The sequence below is a fragment of the Mastigoproctus giganteus genome, chromosome 2, assembly GCF_048544385.1.
Source record: "Mastigoproctus giganteus isolate SK-2022 chromosome 2, ASM4854438v1, whole genome shotgun sequence".
NCBI classification, from domain to species: domain Eukaryota; kingdom Metazoa; phylum Arthropoda; class Arachnida; order Uropygi; family Thelyphonidae; genus Mastigoproctus; species Mastigoproctus giganteus.
Genome location: NC_143576.1, coordinates 200,770,865 through 200,785,191, shown reverse-complemented (window position 1 = coordinate 200,785,191; position 14,327 = coordinate 200,770,865). Strand labels below are relative to the sequence as shown.

At 35.5% G+C, this 14,327-nt stretch overlaps 1 protein-coding gene across 2 annotated transcripts in view; it reads right to left on the bottom strand.

The window, feature by feature from the left end:
* LOC150089910 (genetic suppressor element 1-like) overlaps nucleotides 1-12,569 on the bottom strand; it is a 488,677-nt gene extending 476,108 nt beyond the window's left edge. For both annotated transcript variants that reach the window (XM_090389701.1, XM_090389702.1), the window contains exon 1: nucleotides 10,006-12,569. In XM_090389701.1, coding sequence (XP_090245827.1) covers nucleotides 10,006-12,468 — 2,463 coding nt within the window. In that variant the 5' untranslated portion in view covers nucleotides 12,469-12,569. The remainder of the gene's footprint in view (nucleotides 1-10,005) is intronic.
* Between the last annotated feature and the right edge of the window lie 1,758 nt (nucleotides 12,570-14,327).

The window sequence follows — 14,327 nt, the reverse complement described above, 5'->3', positions numbered from 1 at the left end:
TATCATGCAGTTCATCACTGAAAGTTTTTGCCAACAAATGGTTTCAGCGCAACCATTTGTGAATAGTACAGTGAACAGTACATACACTTTGAACTTTTTCTTTCAGAAAGGCAGCGAAACCTCGATAATGGCCCACCATTGCAGGTGCGTCATCTGTGGCTACTGCTGTTATATTAGTAAATGGAATATCATACTTATTTAAATATTCCTCCAATCGCTGAAAAATTGTCAACCCTGTTCCATCACTTTCAAGATATTTTGCAAATAAAAATTCGTCAATAATTTGATGTTTGGATTTACTATAATATCTTACATAAGCCATAAGAATAGAAGAACTACCGAATGTAGATTCATCAAGTTGGATGGAGAACTTACTATTTTTGAGTTCCAATACTACAGTTTTTTCTACATCGTCAGCCATTTCACCAATACGCCTTTTCACGGTATTTGCACTCAATGGTAAGCATTTCAAAACAGGGCCAGAATCTTTTTTCATTATGGTTTAAATTACTTCTTTGATTGCGGGTATAACAATGTCCTCTGCAATTGTATATGGTTTTCCTTTTTTTGCTATATTAAAAGAAATATTGTAGGAGGCTGTTAATCCTTGTTTATTGTCAGCTTCGGCAGGTGCTCTCATATATAGTTGGTCGATGTGTGTATTTCTCTTTCAGTTTTTTAAAAAAAGTCAAGATCTTTATCTTTCTTATCTGGATGGAGTCTTTGAAGATGATCTTTCATTTTTGCTGGTTTCATTGCATCGTTACTAAAAGCTTTTTCACAAAGAAGACACATTGGCCTCGTTTCGTTTGTTAATGAAGCAATAAACCCAAGTTTCAAATATTCTAACGAATATTGTCTACATTTCTTTTTAGAATCTGAAACTGCCACTGTGGTTACTGGGATTGTAACAAAATAATTAAAATTGAAGTCAGTAAGCAAAAGTAATAAGTCTAAATAATATACCTACTCACATATTTCTATAGGATGTAAAAAACTACCAGTCCTGCTCAACTCTTCAACATAGAGAAGTTTAGATCGTGAATGAATAACTATTGAATTATAATACGTATGTTGATGAATTTTAGAACATCAACACTCATTTGCATGTCGATGCGCAAAAATGAGACTGGGATCGAATATGTGTAAGTATAAGTAAATAAGCAACCACGCATGTGTTGCAATCTCACTCCCGCCGCGCCAACTGGGTGAGAACCACCGACATCCGTTTATTGGTAAATGTCATTTTGGCCTACTTTGATTGGCCTCCGTAACTATTTTCATGACCTTGCTCTATCTTACAGGTCCTATTCATGTCACCGTTCCCACGATTCACTCTTAATTGCATTGTCATTCAGGATGGAGGTAATCCAAGTTAACCGAATGAAATATTACCCGTACAATGATGTCTTATATTTTTCTATCGACCCCTGAGCCCGAATCGACAACTAACAATGTTATATCGACCCATGGGGGTCGTTATAGAACACTTTGGCAACCACTGGCCTAGACACATACTCTGCATATATGCTGCAGTACCAACTCTATTGTCTCACATGCACATTAGCACATGATGCAAGAAAGCAGTTTTATACAACATCAGCCAAAAAAAAAAAAAAAACTTCCCATTTCACTGTTCAATTCATTCCAAACGTTTGCCTAGTTCTGCCTTGAATTTATTTAAGCTATTAACTTCCACAACAGAAGATGGAATTTTGTTGGAATTTTGTTCCAGCAGTCAACTACCTGCTGGCTAAAGGCAAACTTCCGTCCGTCTATTCTAGAACTGTCTTTCCTCAGTTTGAATCTATGCCCCCTCACGTTTGTAATCTGAGCAAGAGGAAGAATCCCATCAGCATTGAGCCTGCTCAATCCATTCAAAACCTTATACATATAAATCAGATCACCCTGCAGGTGCATAGTCTGCAGAAGCTGCAATTTGCAGAATTTAAACCTTTCTTCTTAAGAGTACCCCTTTCTTCCCTTCACCAGTCTTGTTGCCCTTCTCTGTACTCATTCTAGCAACTCTACATCCTTCCTTAAATGAGGCTTCCAAACCTGTATGCAGTACTTTAAAGCAGAATGGTATTAAGGGTAAGTTGCTACAATGGATAAAAGGGTGGCTGAGTGAATAGTACAGTGGACGAATGAAAAGTACTGCATATGAGTAAAAGTAACCCCAGAGGAACATACCAACTGTGTGGTAGTACACTTATGGTGGTAGAAAATGAAAAAGAGCTGGGAGTAATTGTGCAGTCAGATATGAAGTTTTCTGAGCAATGCAGACAGGCTGCCAGGGCAGGTCATGGGGTTTTGTCAATGATATATAGGAATTTTGCTAGCAGGGAAAAGGAGGTGATTGTCACTATGTATAAGGCAATGGTCAGGCCACACCTTGAGTATTGTGTACAGGTCTGGAGGCCTCATTTTAGGAAAGATGTAGAATTGCTTGGGCATGTACAGAGAAGGGCAACAAGATTGGTGAGTGGAACGAAGGGGTCCTCTTACCAAGAGAGACTTAATTTCTGCAAATTGCAGTGGCTGGAGACTAGGCACCTGCGAGGTAATCTGATTGAGGTGTATAAGGCCTTGAATGGGTTGAGCACGCTGAATTCTGATGAGATTCTTCCGCTTCCTCAGATTATGAACCTAAAGGGGCGTAAATTCAAATTGAGGAAAGACAGTTGTAGGATAGATGTGCGGAAGTTTGCCTTTAGCCAGCGGGTGGTTAATTGCTGAAACAAACTTTCATCTGTCATTGTGGAAGTTGATAGCTTAAATAAATTCAAGGAGAAACTGGACAAACTTTTAGAGTGAATGGTTGTGTGAATTTTTTTTTTGGCTGATGCTACATAAGCTCATAACGCTTGCTTTCTTGCATCACATGCCTCTATTACTATTACTAAGTAAATCCCTCATCATTTCACTGTGATCACTGCCACCTATTTGTTCCTTTATCTGTAAATTCTTAATGCATGAATAATCACTGCTGATAATCATATCAAGAGTGTTACTCTCTCTTGTTGCCTCTCTGACATGCTGCTGTAGAAAACAATCATGCAATAAATCCACAAAAGCATTGCTAGTGTGCGAGTGACCAACCCACAAGTTCCAGTCTATATCTCAGAGGTTAAAATCCCCCATTATAAGACACTCTGATTTACTGGCCCACTATTTCTTTGTATAACTGCTCATTATACTCATCAGAATCATTAGGCCTATAACAAACTCCTACCCTCATTTGTGCTTTATTATTATTAGCGATATGGTGCAAGGAAGCCTGAGGCTTATGCTGCACCAGCTAAAAAAAAATTTGAGTACCCTGAGAGAGAGGGGGGGGGGAAATCACCAAAAGAGAGAAGAATGATGATATCCAGCCTCAGGACTCTGGGTGTGCCAAGCCCATACTCACCAGATGTGAGCCCCTGGGGTTATTTCCCAGTGTTTATGTCACACCAAACTGACTCAACAATGCACTGTCCATCTATGTCATCTGGATGCACTTCCTTAGATTTTATGTGTTTCTTAACTAACAACATAACCCCTCCTCCCTTCCTATCCTTTCTGTACTCCCCAAATTCCATTTCTGCATCCCTTATATCTGAGTGGCACCACGTCTCTGATATCCCAACAATATCCGCCTTGGATGTCTTAATCAGCACTTCAAGTTCATCAAATTTATTTACCATACTCCCAGCATTAGTATACATGCACCTGTTCTTCTCTTAGTTACTCTAACACAGCCCATGTGTTAGAGTAACATGTGCCAATAGCTCCCCTTGGGCAGTCAGCGGCAATGTGCAACAGTGTTCGGTATTCTTAATTCCATTCCGAAGAGGTGACATGATACCTTTTAAATATGATCGAAAATATATTTGCATCTTGCCTAGAAATCACTGCCAACAACGTGTTCTATTTGGCAGCGTGTTTTGCCCCATTTGGCAAACTATTTCACTGGTTTTGAATCACAAATTCAGATGATTTCCGAAGACATTGTGAAGAGCGGAAAAGACTTGGGATTCAAAACTTTGGACTGCCAATGTACGTGACTGCATTGACTCACTTGCAAATGATGCAGCTCTCCTTGAAATTGATGAACAAACTGCATATGAAGAAGAGGAAAACAATTCTGAAATGGAAAACACTGAAGTGCACCAAAAGAATTTTCAACAGAAGAATTGGAGAAAGTTTTTCGGGGGGTTCACTTGGCTTGCAAGGTGATTATGAATGGAGATCCAGATGTTGAACGTAACATCAAGTTACGGCAAATTTTACAAGGTTGGATTCGATGCTACAAAGACTTGTATGCCGAGAAAAAGAAGAGACGACTTCACCAGACTTTATTATTGAAATACCTAAATAAACATAAAGCTTTTTTCTCATCTCTCATGATGTTACCTTTTCACTAACCTACATGTTAGTCATTCTATCTCGTAGCATGAGGCCTTTGCCCCTAAATACTTTGTTACCTTTTCATTAATAAAATTTTTGGAATGTGTTTTATTTCAAATCCTTTTAATTGGCTATGAAGCACAAATTGTTTATAGATTTATTATACTTTGTTTATAGACTGTTTCTCTGGTGAGCATTCAATTAAAACTCATTATAATTATACCTCAATCAGCACGGTTTCACCTAACATGGAACAGTTTCAGTACCAATTATCAGTGTTATGGGGGTATTGTTGTACTTATTTAAAGCAATTTCATTATAAAAGAGAAAAATTTCACAGTAAGTAATAATTTCCATTACAATTTAACAGACAACATTGGGGGAGGACAAGACCTGTCTACCAAATCTAAGTGTCCATTAAACTTGAAGAAATACATACAGTCACTGAATTTGAATGTTATGAGAAAAAAATGTTAAACATTGTTAATACTATATTTTACTGCACTTATTGTGTGGAGTAGAAGAGCTGGGAATTCTAATGTCTTATTGTGGCAACAGAAACTGACTCAATCTTATTTTGAGCATGAAGATCCCTTGAGTAACCTTGCTGGAGAATCAGCTAACTTCCCTACTGATATCTGACATGATTGGCAAGCTGATAGAATGATGGTGAGGAAAACCTGGCTCTCAGACACCATTTATTGTGAAAACATTTTAACTGATGGCAAATACTGTCAGATTAATGTAGTTACATTGCCAGGTATTATACAAACAAAAACCTGGCTAGGTGGACAATGTCCATTATTTATGAAGTACTTTAAAGCAACATCTATTTATAAATAAATTTTACAGAGTTTACTTATTTAACAATTCTAAAAGTATGCCCATTATTATGGAATCAGAACTATGTCAACAAAAATAAAGTAAAACATAAATGTCTCCTTGTGTGAAAAGAGAAGGTTGCCATCAACATTTAGTTTACTAAACTGATCGAATAAACTAAATTCTGGTGGCATCCTTATCTTTCTTGGATAACACACACATACAAGGGGCCATAAATTTAAACTGGAAAAGGTTATTATTGTTTGTTTGTTTGTTTTTTTTTATTTTTTTAGTTTCAGTGCATCAGCTGCAAAGGCTATAGTGTGCCAAGCACAAGTTTATTGAGTTGTAAGCACAAGGTCACTGAGTTATAGGATGATTATAGGACAGATGTTGGCAAATGATGAAACAAAGCCAGCTTATAACAGCATCAGCCAAAAAAAAAAAAAAAAACACCTCTTACTTAATCTGTCCATTCCTTTTAAAAATTTGTTAAATGCTTCCTTAAAATTATTCAAACTATCCTCTTCCAAAACACCAGATGGAAGTTCCAAAAATCGACTACCCGCTGGGGAAGGCAAATTTCCACACATTTATACTGCTTTTTTTTTTTTTTTTTTTTTGATTTGGTAGTTGTTGGCGCATCGGCTTCTATGGCCATATTGCACCTCCCAAGGTTTTTGCAGTACTTTGATCCAAGCCCGAGGCGGGAATCGAACCCGCGACCTTGGGTTGCCGGGCAGGTACTTTACCCACTCGGCTAGCCCGGTCGGCCATTTATACTGCAACCATCCTTTTTTAATTTAATTTATTTCTCCTCGTGTGTATGTTGTATGAAGAAGAGGAAGTTTGTCAATGTTGTTGATTGTGAAGTAACTGATTATTGGAATAAGGTTCCACCTGGCACTGTGGAAGTGGATAGTTTGAACAAATTGGGCAACAGATGTAGTTTTTTTTAAATGACTGACCACACAAATTGACTCAAGGAAACTGTTTCCTTGAGTCAATTTGTGTTACTATACTAAATGTGTCTTTTTTTCACTGAAAAGACAAAGTAAAACTAAATAATAATGCAAAATGAAATTTAAATCAGAAGAACTGCTATTTACTAGAATAATTATGGTAATTTCTATTTTGGGCTATGTAGTAATCCACTTTTTTTTCTTTTTATATAAATTAACATTACATTTCAAGAACTATTTTCTTCTAGTAGAATTTGGGGATGCTGCTGAGGGAAATCATATATATTCATTAAAATTTGAATCTGCCAACGATATTTATCAGACATGGGTAATAATGATTTAATTTTTTTCCAGAAAACAAAATAAAGTTATAAAAACCTTACAACTCTAACAGATTTCAAGTTAAGTTAGTTGAATACTATGTTGTACTTTTAAATAATTTTTCCCTTAAGAAAAAGAAATCTAAACAAATAAACTGTTAAAATATTCATTATCAGATTAGCTTGATTTCCTAACTAATCCTCTGATAATTCCGGGAATTTTCAGAAGATTAGCAGAGGAATCTAATTTGCAGGATTTTCACCAGCAATATTCACAAATCAATATCCTCAGGGGCTCACATCTGGTGAATATGGGCTTGGCACACCCAGGGCCCTGAGCTGGATATCATTATTCTTCTCCTTCTTGGTGATTCCCTTCTAGTTCTCTCTCTCTCTCTCTCTCTCTCTCTCTCTCTCTCTCTCTCTCTCTCTCTCTCTCTCTCTCAGGGTAACTCGGGGAATTTTTTTTTTTTTTTTGGCTGGTGCGGCATGAGCCTCAGGCTTCCTTGCACCATATAGTTAATAATAATAATAATAATAATAATAATAATAAAACATTTCTGAAATTGAGATTCACTTGATTTTGAGTTTTAAGTTTTGCAATACAGTAGAGTGTATATAGTATGAGCATTTGTTTCAAATCACTAGCTTCTATATTTTCTATTGAATATTCTCCATTATTTTATTTTCCTGAAAATAAGTCAATGCAGAATTACATGAAGAATTTTTTCAGCAAACTACCTCGCAATGACAGTAATGGGAAATATCTAAAATTTCAATACCTTCTTTATGTTCCAAAAGCAAATATTATGTCAATATGAACTAAAACAGATTTTGAACTATAAGATAATATTCAACAAGAAATCAAAAAAACCTATTTTCCTATAACCACTGAGGGTTAAAAAAAAACAGATATATATATATATACATAAAAAATGATAAAGATGCAATGAAATTACAAAAGTCTTATCAAACAGGAATGAGCTGTTAAAGTATATGCAAAATTTATAAAATATATATAAGACTAGGTTATGGATCCAGGTACTATGGCAAATACAGAAAGGACCAGCAACCATAATGAATAATAGACAAAAAGGTAAATATCAGTATATTTGTGTATATGGTAGAGGAGTTGAGCTATCAAGTATAATAACCATGGAAGAATAGGGAGAACCTGTAAGTAAAATATCAATTTATCTGAAATAAAAATAAAATTAAATTAAATTTAAAATAAAATTTACCTGAAATAAAAATAAAATTAAATTAAAAATAAAATTTACCTGAAATAAAAATAAAATTAATAAAATAAAATTTTACTTTTTCCATGGTTATTACACCTGATAGCTCAACTCCCCTACCATATACACAAATATACTGATATTTACCTTTTTGTCTATATATATATGAAATAGTGATAAAAATGTAGGAAAAATAGAGAATTAGAAAAAGAGTTTCAGATCAAATTAATGCCATCAAAATATTAATGAAACATCAGTCTGTAAAACATATATTACAGTATTTGGTGTTTCCCTTGGTATACGGTTCAATAAATACTGTAATATATATATATATATAGAGAGAGAGAGAGAGAGAGAGAGAGTACAGTTTTAGCCATTGTAGTAGTAGTATAGGAATTTTTAAAATTTATGGGTTCAAGGGTGAAAAGTTGGTTTCAATATAGTGAGACACCAGTGTACCTACTTTAGTGTAAAGAGCCGTGGGATGAGGGGGGGCAAAGGCCTAGGAAGGCTTTTACAACATTTTTTATGAAACTATAAAAACAAAAGTACAGCTAACAAATGAAACAGTTTTCAAAATATGGCATATATGTAGAATGTATGGGATCCGACTCCAATGAATGCTAATTGGCTACAGCCAAAAGGGGATAGTACAATAATATAAAATACAATTTTAGAGCATAAACAATTTTTAATTAATATATAAATGGCACAGTGAGTTAGTAAAAATTAGTGTAATAACACTATGCAATAATATGGGGTTAAATGAGTTACAACTAATAGCACAGAAAAGACAGAAAGAATACATAAATAAATAAATGATCATAAACCAAGGTATATATCATATCAAGAAGCCATGACCATAGTTTATGGAAACACAAAGTATTTCGATTAGCCACAGTTTAGTGCAAGTTTGTTTTTTATTTAAAAAGCACTGCTTCAAATAGAGAAGTAAACTGCTCTATTTTAAAATGCATACCATTTCCCATAATGCATCAATCATTGTGGAATAACTTCATCAGGAGTTGCCTCACTACTGCACTCTAAACTGAAGATAAAAAGCACCACACCACTGACAGAGATATATATTGTCATTTATTTGAAAAGTATGCCATAGTTATAGTCAACGGTTTCCTAGTACAAAACTTTTGCCTAATTTTACTTGAGCAATGTAAGATTTTTAAAAAAGTAACTTATTTCATGAAATGTTACATAATTTTCTTGTGAAACTTTTAACCAAACTTAATTCCTTTTATCGGCCAACTAACTTACCTTGGTTTGTTTTAAAAAGTAACTTACCCATGGCTGATATTCATACAGGGATATCTTTTCCATAAAATTAATCTGGAAAGGCAAGTATAATATCCTTTCCTCTCCCCCTCCTCCTAACATACACATAACACCAGCTTAGCAAGACTGGCCACTACTGCCTACTAAGAAATGAATGCATTTCTTTTTCACTAGGTATACTTTCATTAATATTTTGGCATTACTAAATTTTGCAATCATGTACAAGGTTAAGTGCACTTCACTAGTCAATTTCTTAAAAATAAATAAATAATGCTGACTCAGGTATCAATAATAGGAAAAAAGAATGGGAAAAACATAAATAGGATGGATAATGACATGGGGCAAAAACAGTAAACTGGAGACCCACTGGCAAACAAAGCAGAGGAAGGCAAAGAAGATAGAATGTTGATCTACCTAACCCAAACAAGCAGCTTGCTTAAAATAAATTACAAAAAAAAAAAAAAAAAATCAGACATTTATGTCAATGCTTTAGCAAAGCTTTCAAGTCAAATAGAATTTTCTTCTATAAAAAAAAAAAAATCCCCTTTACTGTGCATAATTCAAACCACTCAGTGTATTCCTTTTTAATATTTAATTCCATAAACAGTGTACTAAGATCACTATAACGAAGGAAGGTGAAATAATCACTCAATCATTTCCAGTTCATAAAAAAATAATATTCATATGAACTGGAAATAATCAAGCGAATAGGTAAATCTCCCCTATTTAAATATCAATACTATGCATTTGTTCTGCATTCTTTGGTTAGTAGTACCAGATTAACTATATACAACTTATTAAAACACCAGCTTTACAACAGAACTTATTAGATCTTATTCCCTTTACAATAACAATCATCTCAACATAAATTGCTAGGACATAATGAATTAAAAAACTTACTTTAATAGTAAATCTGGTGATAAGTAATTTTAACTTGGAAATTATTTTAAAAAGCAATAAAAAAGTAAATACTAAACTTACCCCAGTGCTACATCGCTCCTTATCATTCTCTGGTGGCGGTGGTAATACAATCCAGTTGTATTTCCTCATTTCAATTGGCACTTTCATCCTTTCAAAATCTTTCCACTGAGATGTTAGAGATTCAAAGCATGTTAAGCAAGTAACAACATGTTCACCACTATGCAATGTGAGAGCACCTGGGGGACGAGGATGCTCCATCAAAAATGGAAAATCTCTAACAGAAATGGAACAAACTCTCTTCCTGTATGTAGTAATGCCACATATATAACAAACATAATGATGAGTATTATATTTACGTTGCCATCTGATGTTATCTTCAGGATGAGGGGACGTCTCATATGCTAACCACTGTGCCATTAATGAATAATAGCAATACGTACAAACTAATGCAGTACCATCTTCTGTTATTGGTTCTGAACCCATAGGTGGTGCATGCTTGGATAGAAAAGGAAAAAATGGCACTGGACTTTCTGATTCTATCTGAGGCTGCTCCGAAGTTGCTTTTATAGGAAAAGTATGGCCTGGTGAAGAATATTCACCACAAACATAACAAATTACACGATAAAATAATGGCCTGCCTAATGGAACATCCAGAGGGCCTGAAATTCTAGGAATATTATGAAACTGGACAGAATTTGGATTTTCTTCATCATTCAGTCTAGATGAATATAACTTTGAACTTGGCATGACATCACTAGATCTAGGACTATGCAAACTACTAGATGAAGGAGCTGAAATATTAGCATGTGATGTAATGATGCCTGTTATAGGCAGTGTAGATACAGTTGTAAGTAAAGGTTCATGACTGGATGCATGTCTACTGAGATCCATCTGTAGATCTGGAGAAGAGACCTGAATATGTAAAGCAGAACTAGCATTCCTTGATAAAGGCTCATTAGGGCAATGGCTGCTTTCTGTTTTTGTTTTATAATTTGCCATAGATTTATACTGTCTTTGGGAATAGGGAATGTGTGCTGACTCAAATGACTCCCACTGACCTCTAAGAGATGAGTAACAGTGAGAGCATATTAAAACTTTTCCAAGATGATCAATGGGTTTTGCATTTGGTGGTTTTGATAGTCCTCTTATGAAAGGGAAATACATACCACCTTGTGGCAAAGTATCTACAAATATTAGATTATCAACTCTTTCACACAAGTAACAAATGGTGCATTCATTATGTTTTTCACTTGGTTCATTGTTTCTTAAATGTTGTCTCAAAACACTGAAATCACTAGGTGAACTTTCGTTTAGAATTTTATATTTTCGCTTATTTTCAGGGATACCAGACAGTTCATGAACACGAAGCTGACGAAACAAAGACTTATAACACAGTGAACAAACAACTGCCTTTCCTTGGGAAGACAATGGCAGTGCACCAGGAGGAGGTATAAATGTGTCAAGAAAAGAAAAATATGGATCCCCTGCTCTTTCAGGATGGGCACTTATCATTCTTTGCACCAAAGATGAATTTTCCATTCCACATGTAAAGCATATAAACGTATCCTGTTGTTGTGGTGGAGGCGGTGGAGGTGGTGGCGGTGGTGAATGTGATTCATACTTTGTTGGTACATGAGAACCTGCTCCTCCCAATGTTCTCCTAAGTTGATAATTACGTTCAGAATGTGGAATGTTTTGATGCTGATAAGCATCCCACTGTTGTAAAAGATGTCTATAACAAGGGTCACATACCTGTACTTTGCCGTGTGCATCCATTGGTTTTGCATTGGGGGGCCTTGGATAAAGAAAAAGACTTGGGAAGAATGGACAGTTAGCAACTGGTTTGGCAAACATACTCACCATACTGCCTTTTGGGCACTCACTTCCACAAACGTAGCATGCATCGCCATTAAACCCAGGTGATGCTGGTATCATTGAAGAACAGGAAGAAGAAGCACGACTTGGCATACTCAAATCTAAAACACTGCTCTCACCTTCGGTTTCAACTTTTTCTACTCTACTGTGATGACTACTTGCTGTTGATTCTCTAGATTCAGGACGCTCAAAATATTTCATTTGTGGTTTTGAGGGTTCACTGGAAATACACTGATTAATAATATTTCTTTCATGATTCGTGTGATCATTATTTGCATGAGATGAATCAAAAAGCGACTCATAGTCCTGTTGTAAGCTTAACTCCATACCTGCAAATGGTCCTTTATCAAGTCTTTTTAACCAATATATCCTTTTATTTTGTGGAGTCCTACTGCGTTCGTAAGTTTCCCACTGCTGAGTAAGAAAAGAAAAGCACACTAAACAGGCCGACACTACTCCGTCGGAAGTTGGCCTCTCCGCTCCGTTTGGCGGTTGATGGTTTTCTAAAAAAGAAAAATAGGGACCTGATTCCTGAGGTTTCGAATGAAGCTGAAACTCTCCTCCGGGACCACCGCACACAAAACATAAACTAGTGTATCCCCGAGGTTCTTGTTTCACCAGCATATCACGAAGCGTTCTTGATGACATCGCTACCAAAACAAGGTTTACTAGGAAAACTAGTTACTCTGATACAATTTCGAAGACTTTTGACAAACACGCAAGAAACACTAACAAACTTACGGCAAAAACATTAACTTAAGTAAAACAATAAGAACATGCATTCTGATCAATGCACCACTGTCAATATATTTTATAAATTAACTGACTACATTTTGAACTGGCACTTTCTACTAATATCAACTTCACACAACAGCTCATTGTCAGCGACACCGTTGTCTCGTGACATAACACATGTATGGATACACAAAACAACAGTCCTTTGGTCAACTACATCATTTAACTTTTTATACTACCACTTGACTTCACTGGTGGAATATCCATATTTTCTGGAACCAATGCATCGGTAGCCCTGATAATTTTTAAGTTGAACAATTCTCTCACAACAATATGCAACAATCCACACATTACTTACAATCAGCCGCCATCTTTTTTTGTAGCTCACCCAGCGTTCCGTGCGTGCATTCAAAATATTTAATATTAAATTTTTAATTTCAGTCACTACATGGCGCTACTAGCACAAACAAGTACTGTACTCAAATGACAGCAACAAATTAAAGTTCCAGTTCATCCCAAAGAGCATCAAAATATTGTGCACGTATTTCATACGAAGTACATTATTATTATTATTATTATTATTAAATAATTAAATAAAAATAAATAAAAGCAATTACTTTGCCTCACCCTAGGATACTAAATAGATTTGGAGATAGGCACACAATGAATATAATAAACAACTTGTTGGCTAGAATTGATTTCCGGCTAAGGAGAAGTTATCCCATCTCCAAATTAAAATTCCTAATAAGAAAATTCTTGATACTCAATGACACAGTAGATTAGAATTGATATGCAGATAAACTACCTCTGTTTACAGTGTGGAATATACTATGTGTAGTGACTCCATAGTCTTTTCTGTAAGATAACAAATTTGTACAAAACCTGTAAAGGAAGAATTACAACTTGTCAAGAAATTTACTTTTCTTAACAAGTTAATTTATTGTAAACGAATTCTCTTGATAAATAAAATTGTATTGTATTGTATTGTATTGTATTATTATTATTATTATTATTATTATTATTATTATTATTATTATTATTATTATTATTATTATTATTATTAGCCATATGATGCAAGGAAGCCTGAGGCTTATGCTGCATCGGCCAAAAAAAAAAATTTCCTAGTTACCCTCAGAGGGTGAGAGAAGTAGAAAGAAATCACCAAGAAAGAGAAGAACGATGACTCCAGCTCAGACCCTGGGTGTGCCAAGCCCATACTCACCAGATGTGAGCCCCTGGGGTTCAATATTTAGTATAATATCTGAGAGCCAAATATCAGGAACTACAATTTGACAGCATTTTCTAGTTCCCATTCTCTTTCTATTTAAAATAACTAAATGCAACAAGGAATAATATGTTAAGAGTAAGAGTTTTATATCTATATAATATCGGCGTGGTTACACCATAGATAACTCTTAAGAAAAAACTACAATAGTAGTGTGGGAGGCATCATTTCCTCTGTATCTCATATTGTGCTCATCCTTCACAACGAGTTGCCACGGTATTGCACTACTTCAAAACCGCCGATGATAGTGAAGCTACATCACCACCGATGATAGTGAAGCAACGCTTCACTATCATCGGTGGGTGGGCAGGTACCCTGGTATTGCAGACATGACGACTGAGTCGTCATGTCTGCAATACCATGGTACGACGCGTACGATGCGATGGGTATCGTACCCTGCAGTACCAGGGTACCTGCCCGCCCACCGATGATAGGCCAATATCTTTGAAACGGTGCCGTCTGGGTAGTGGTGCCCACCGAGAATAAG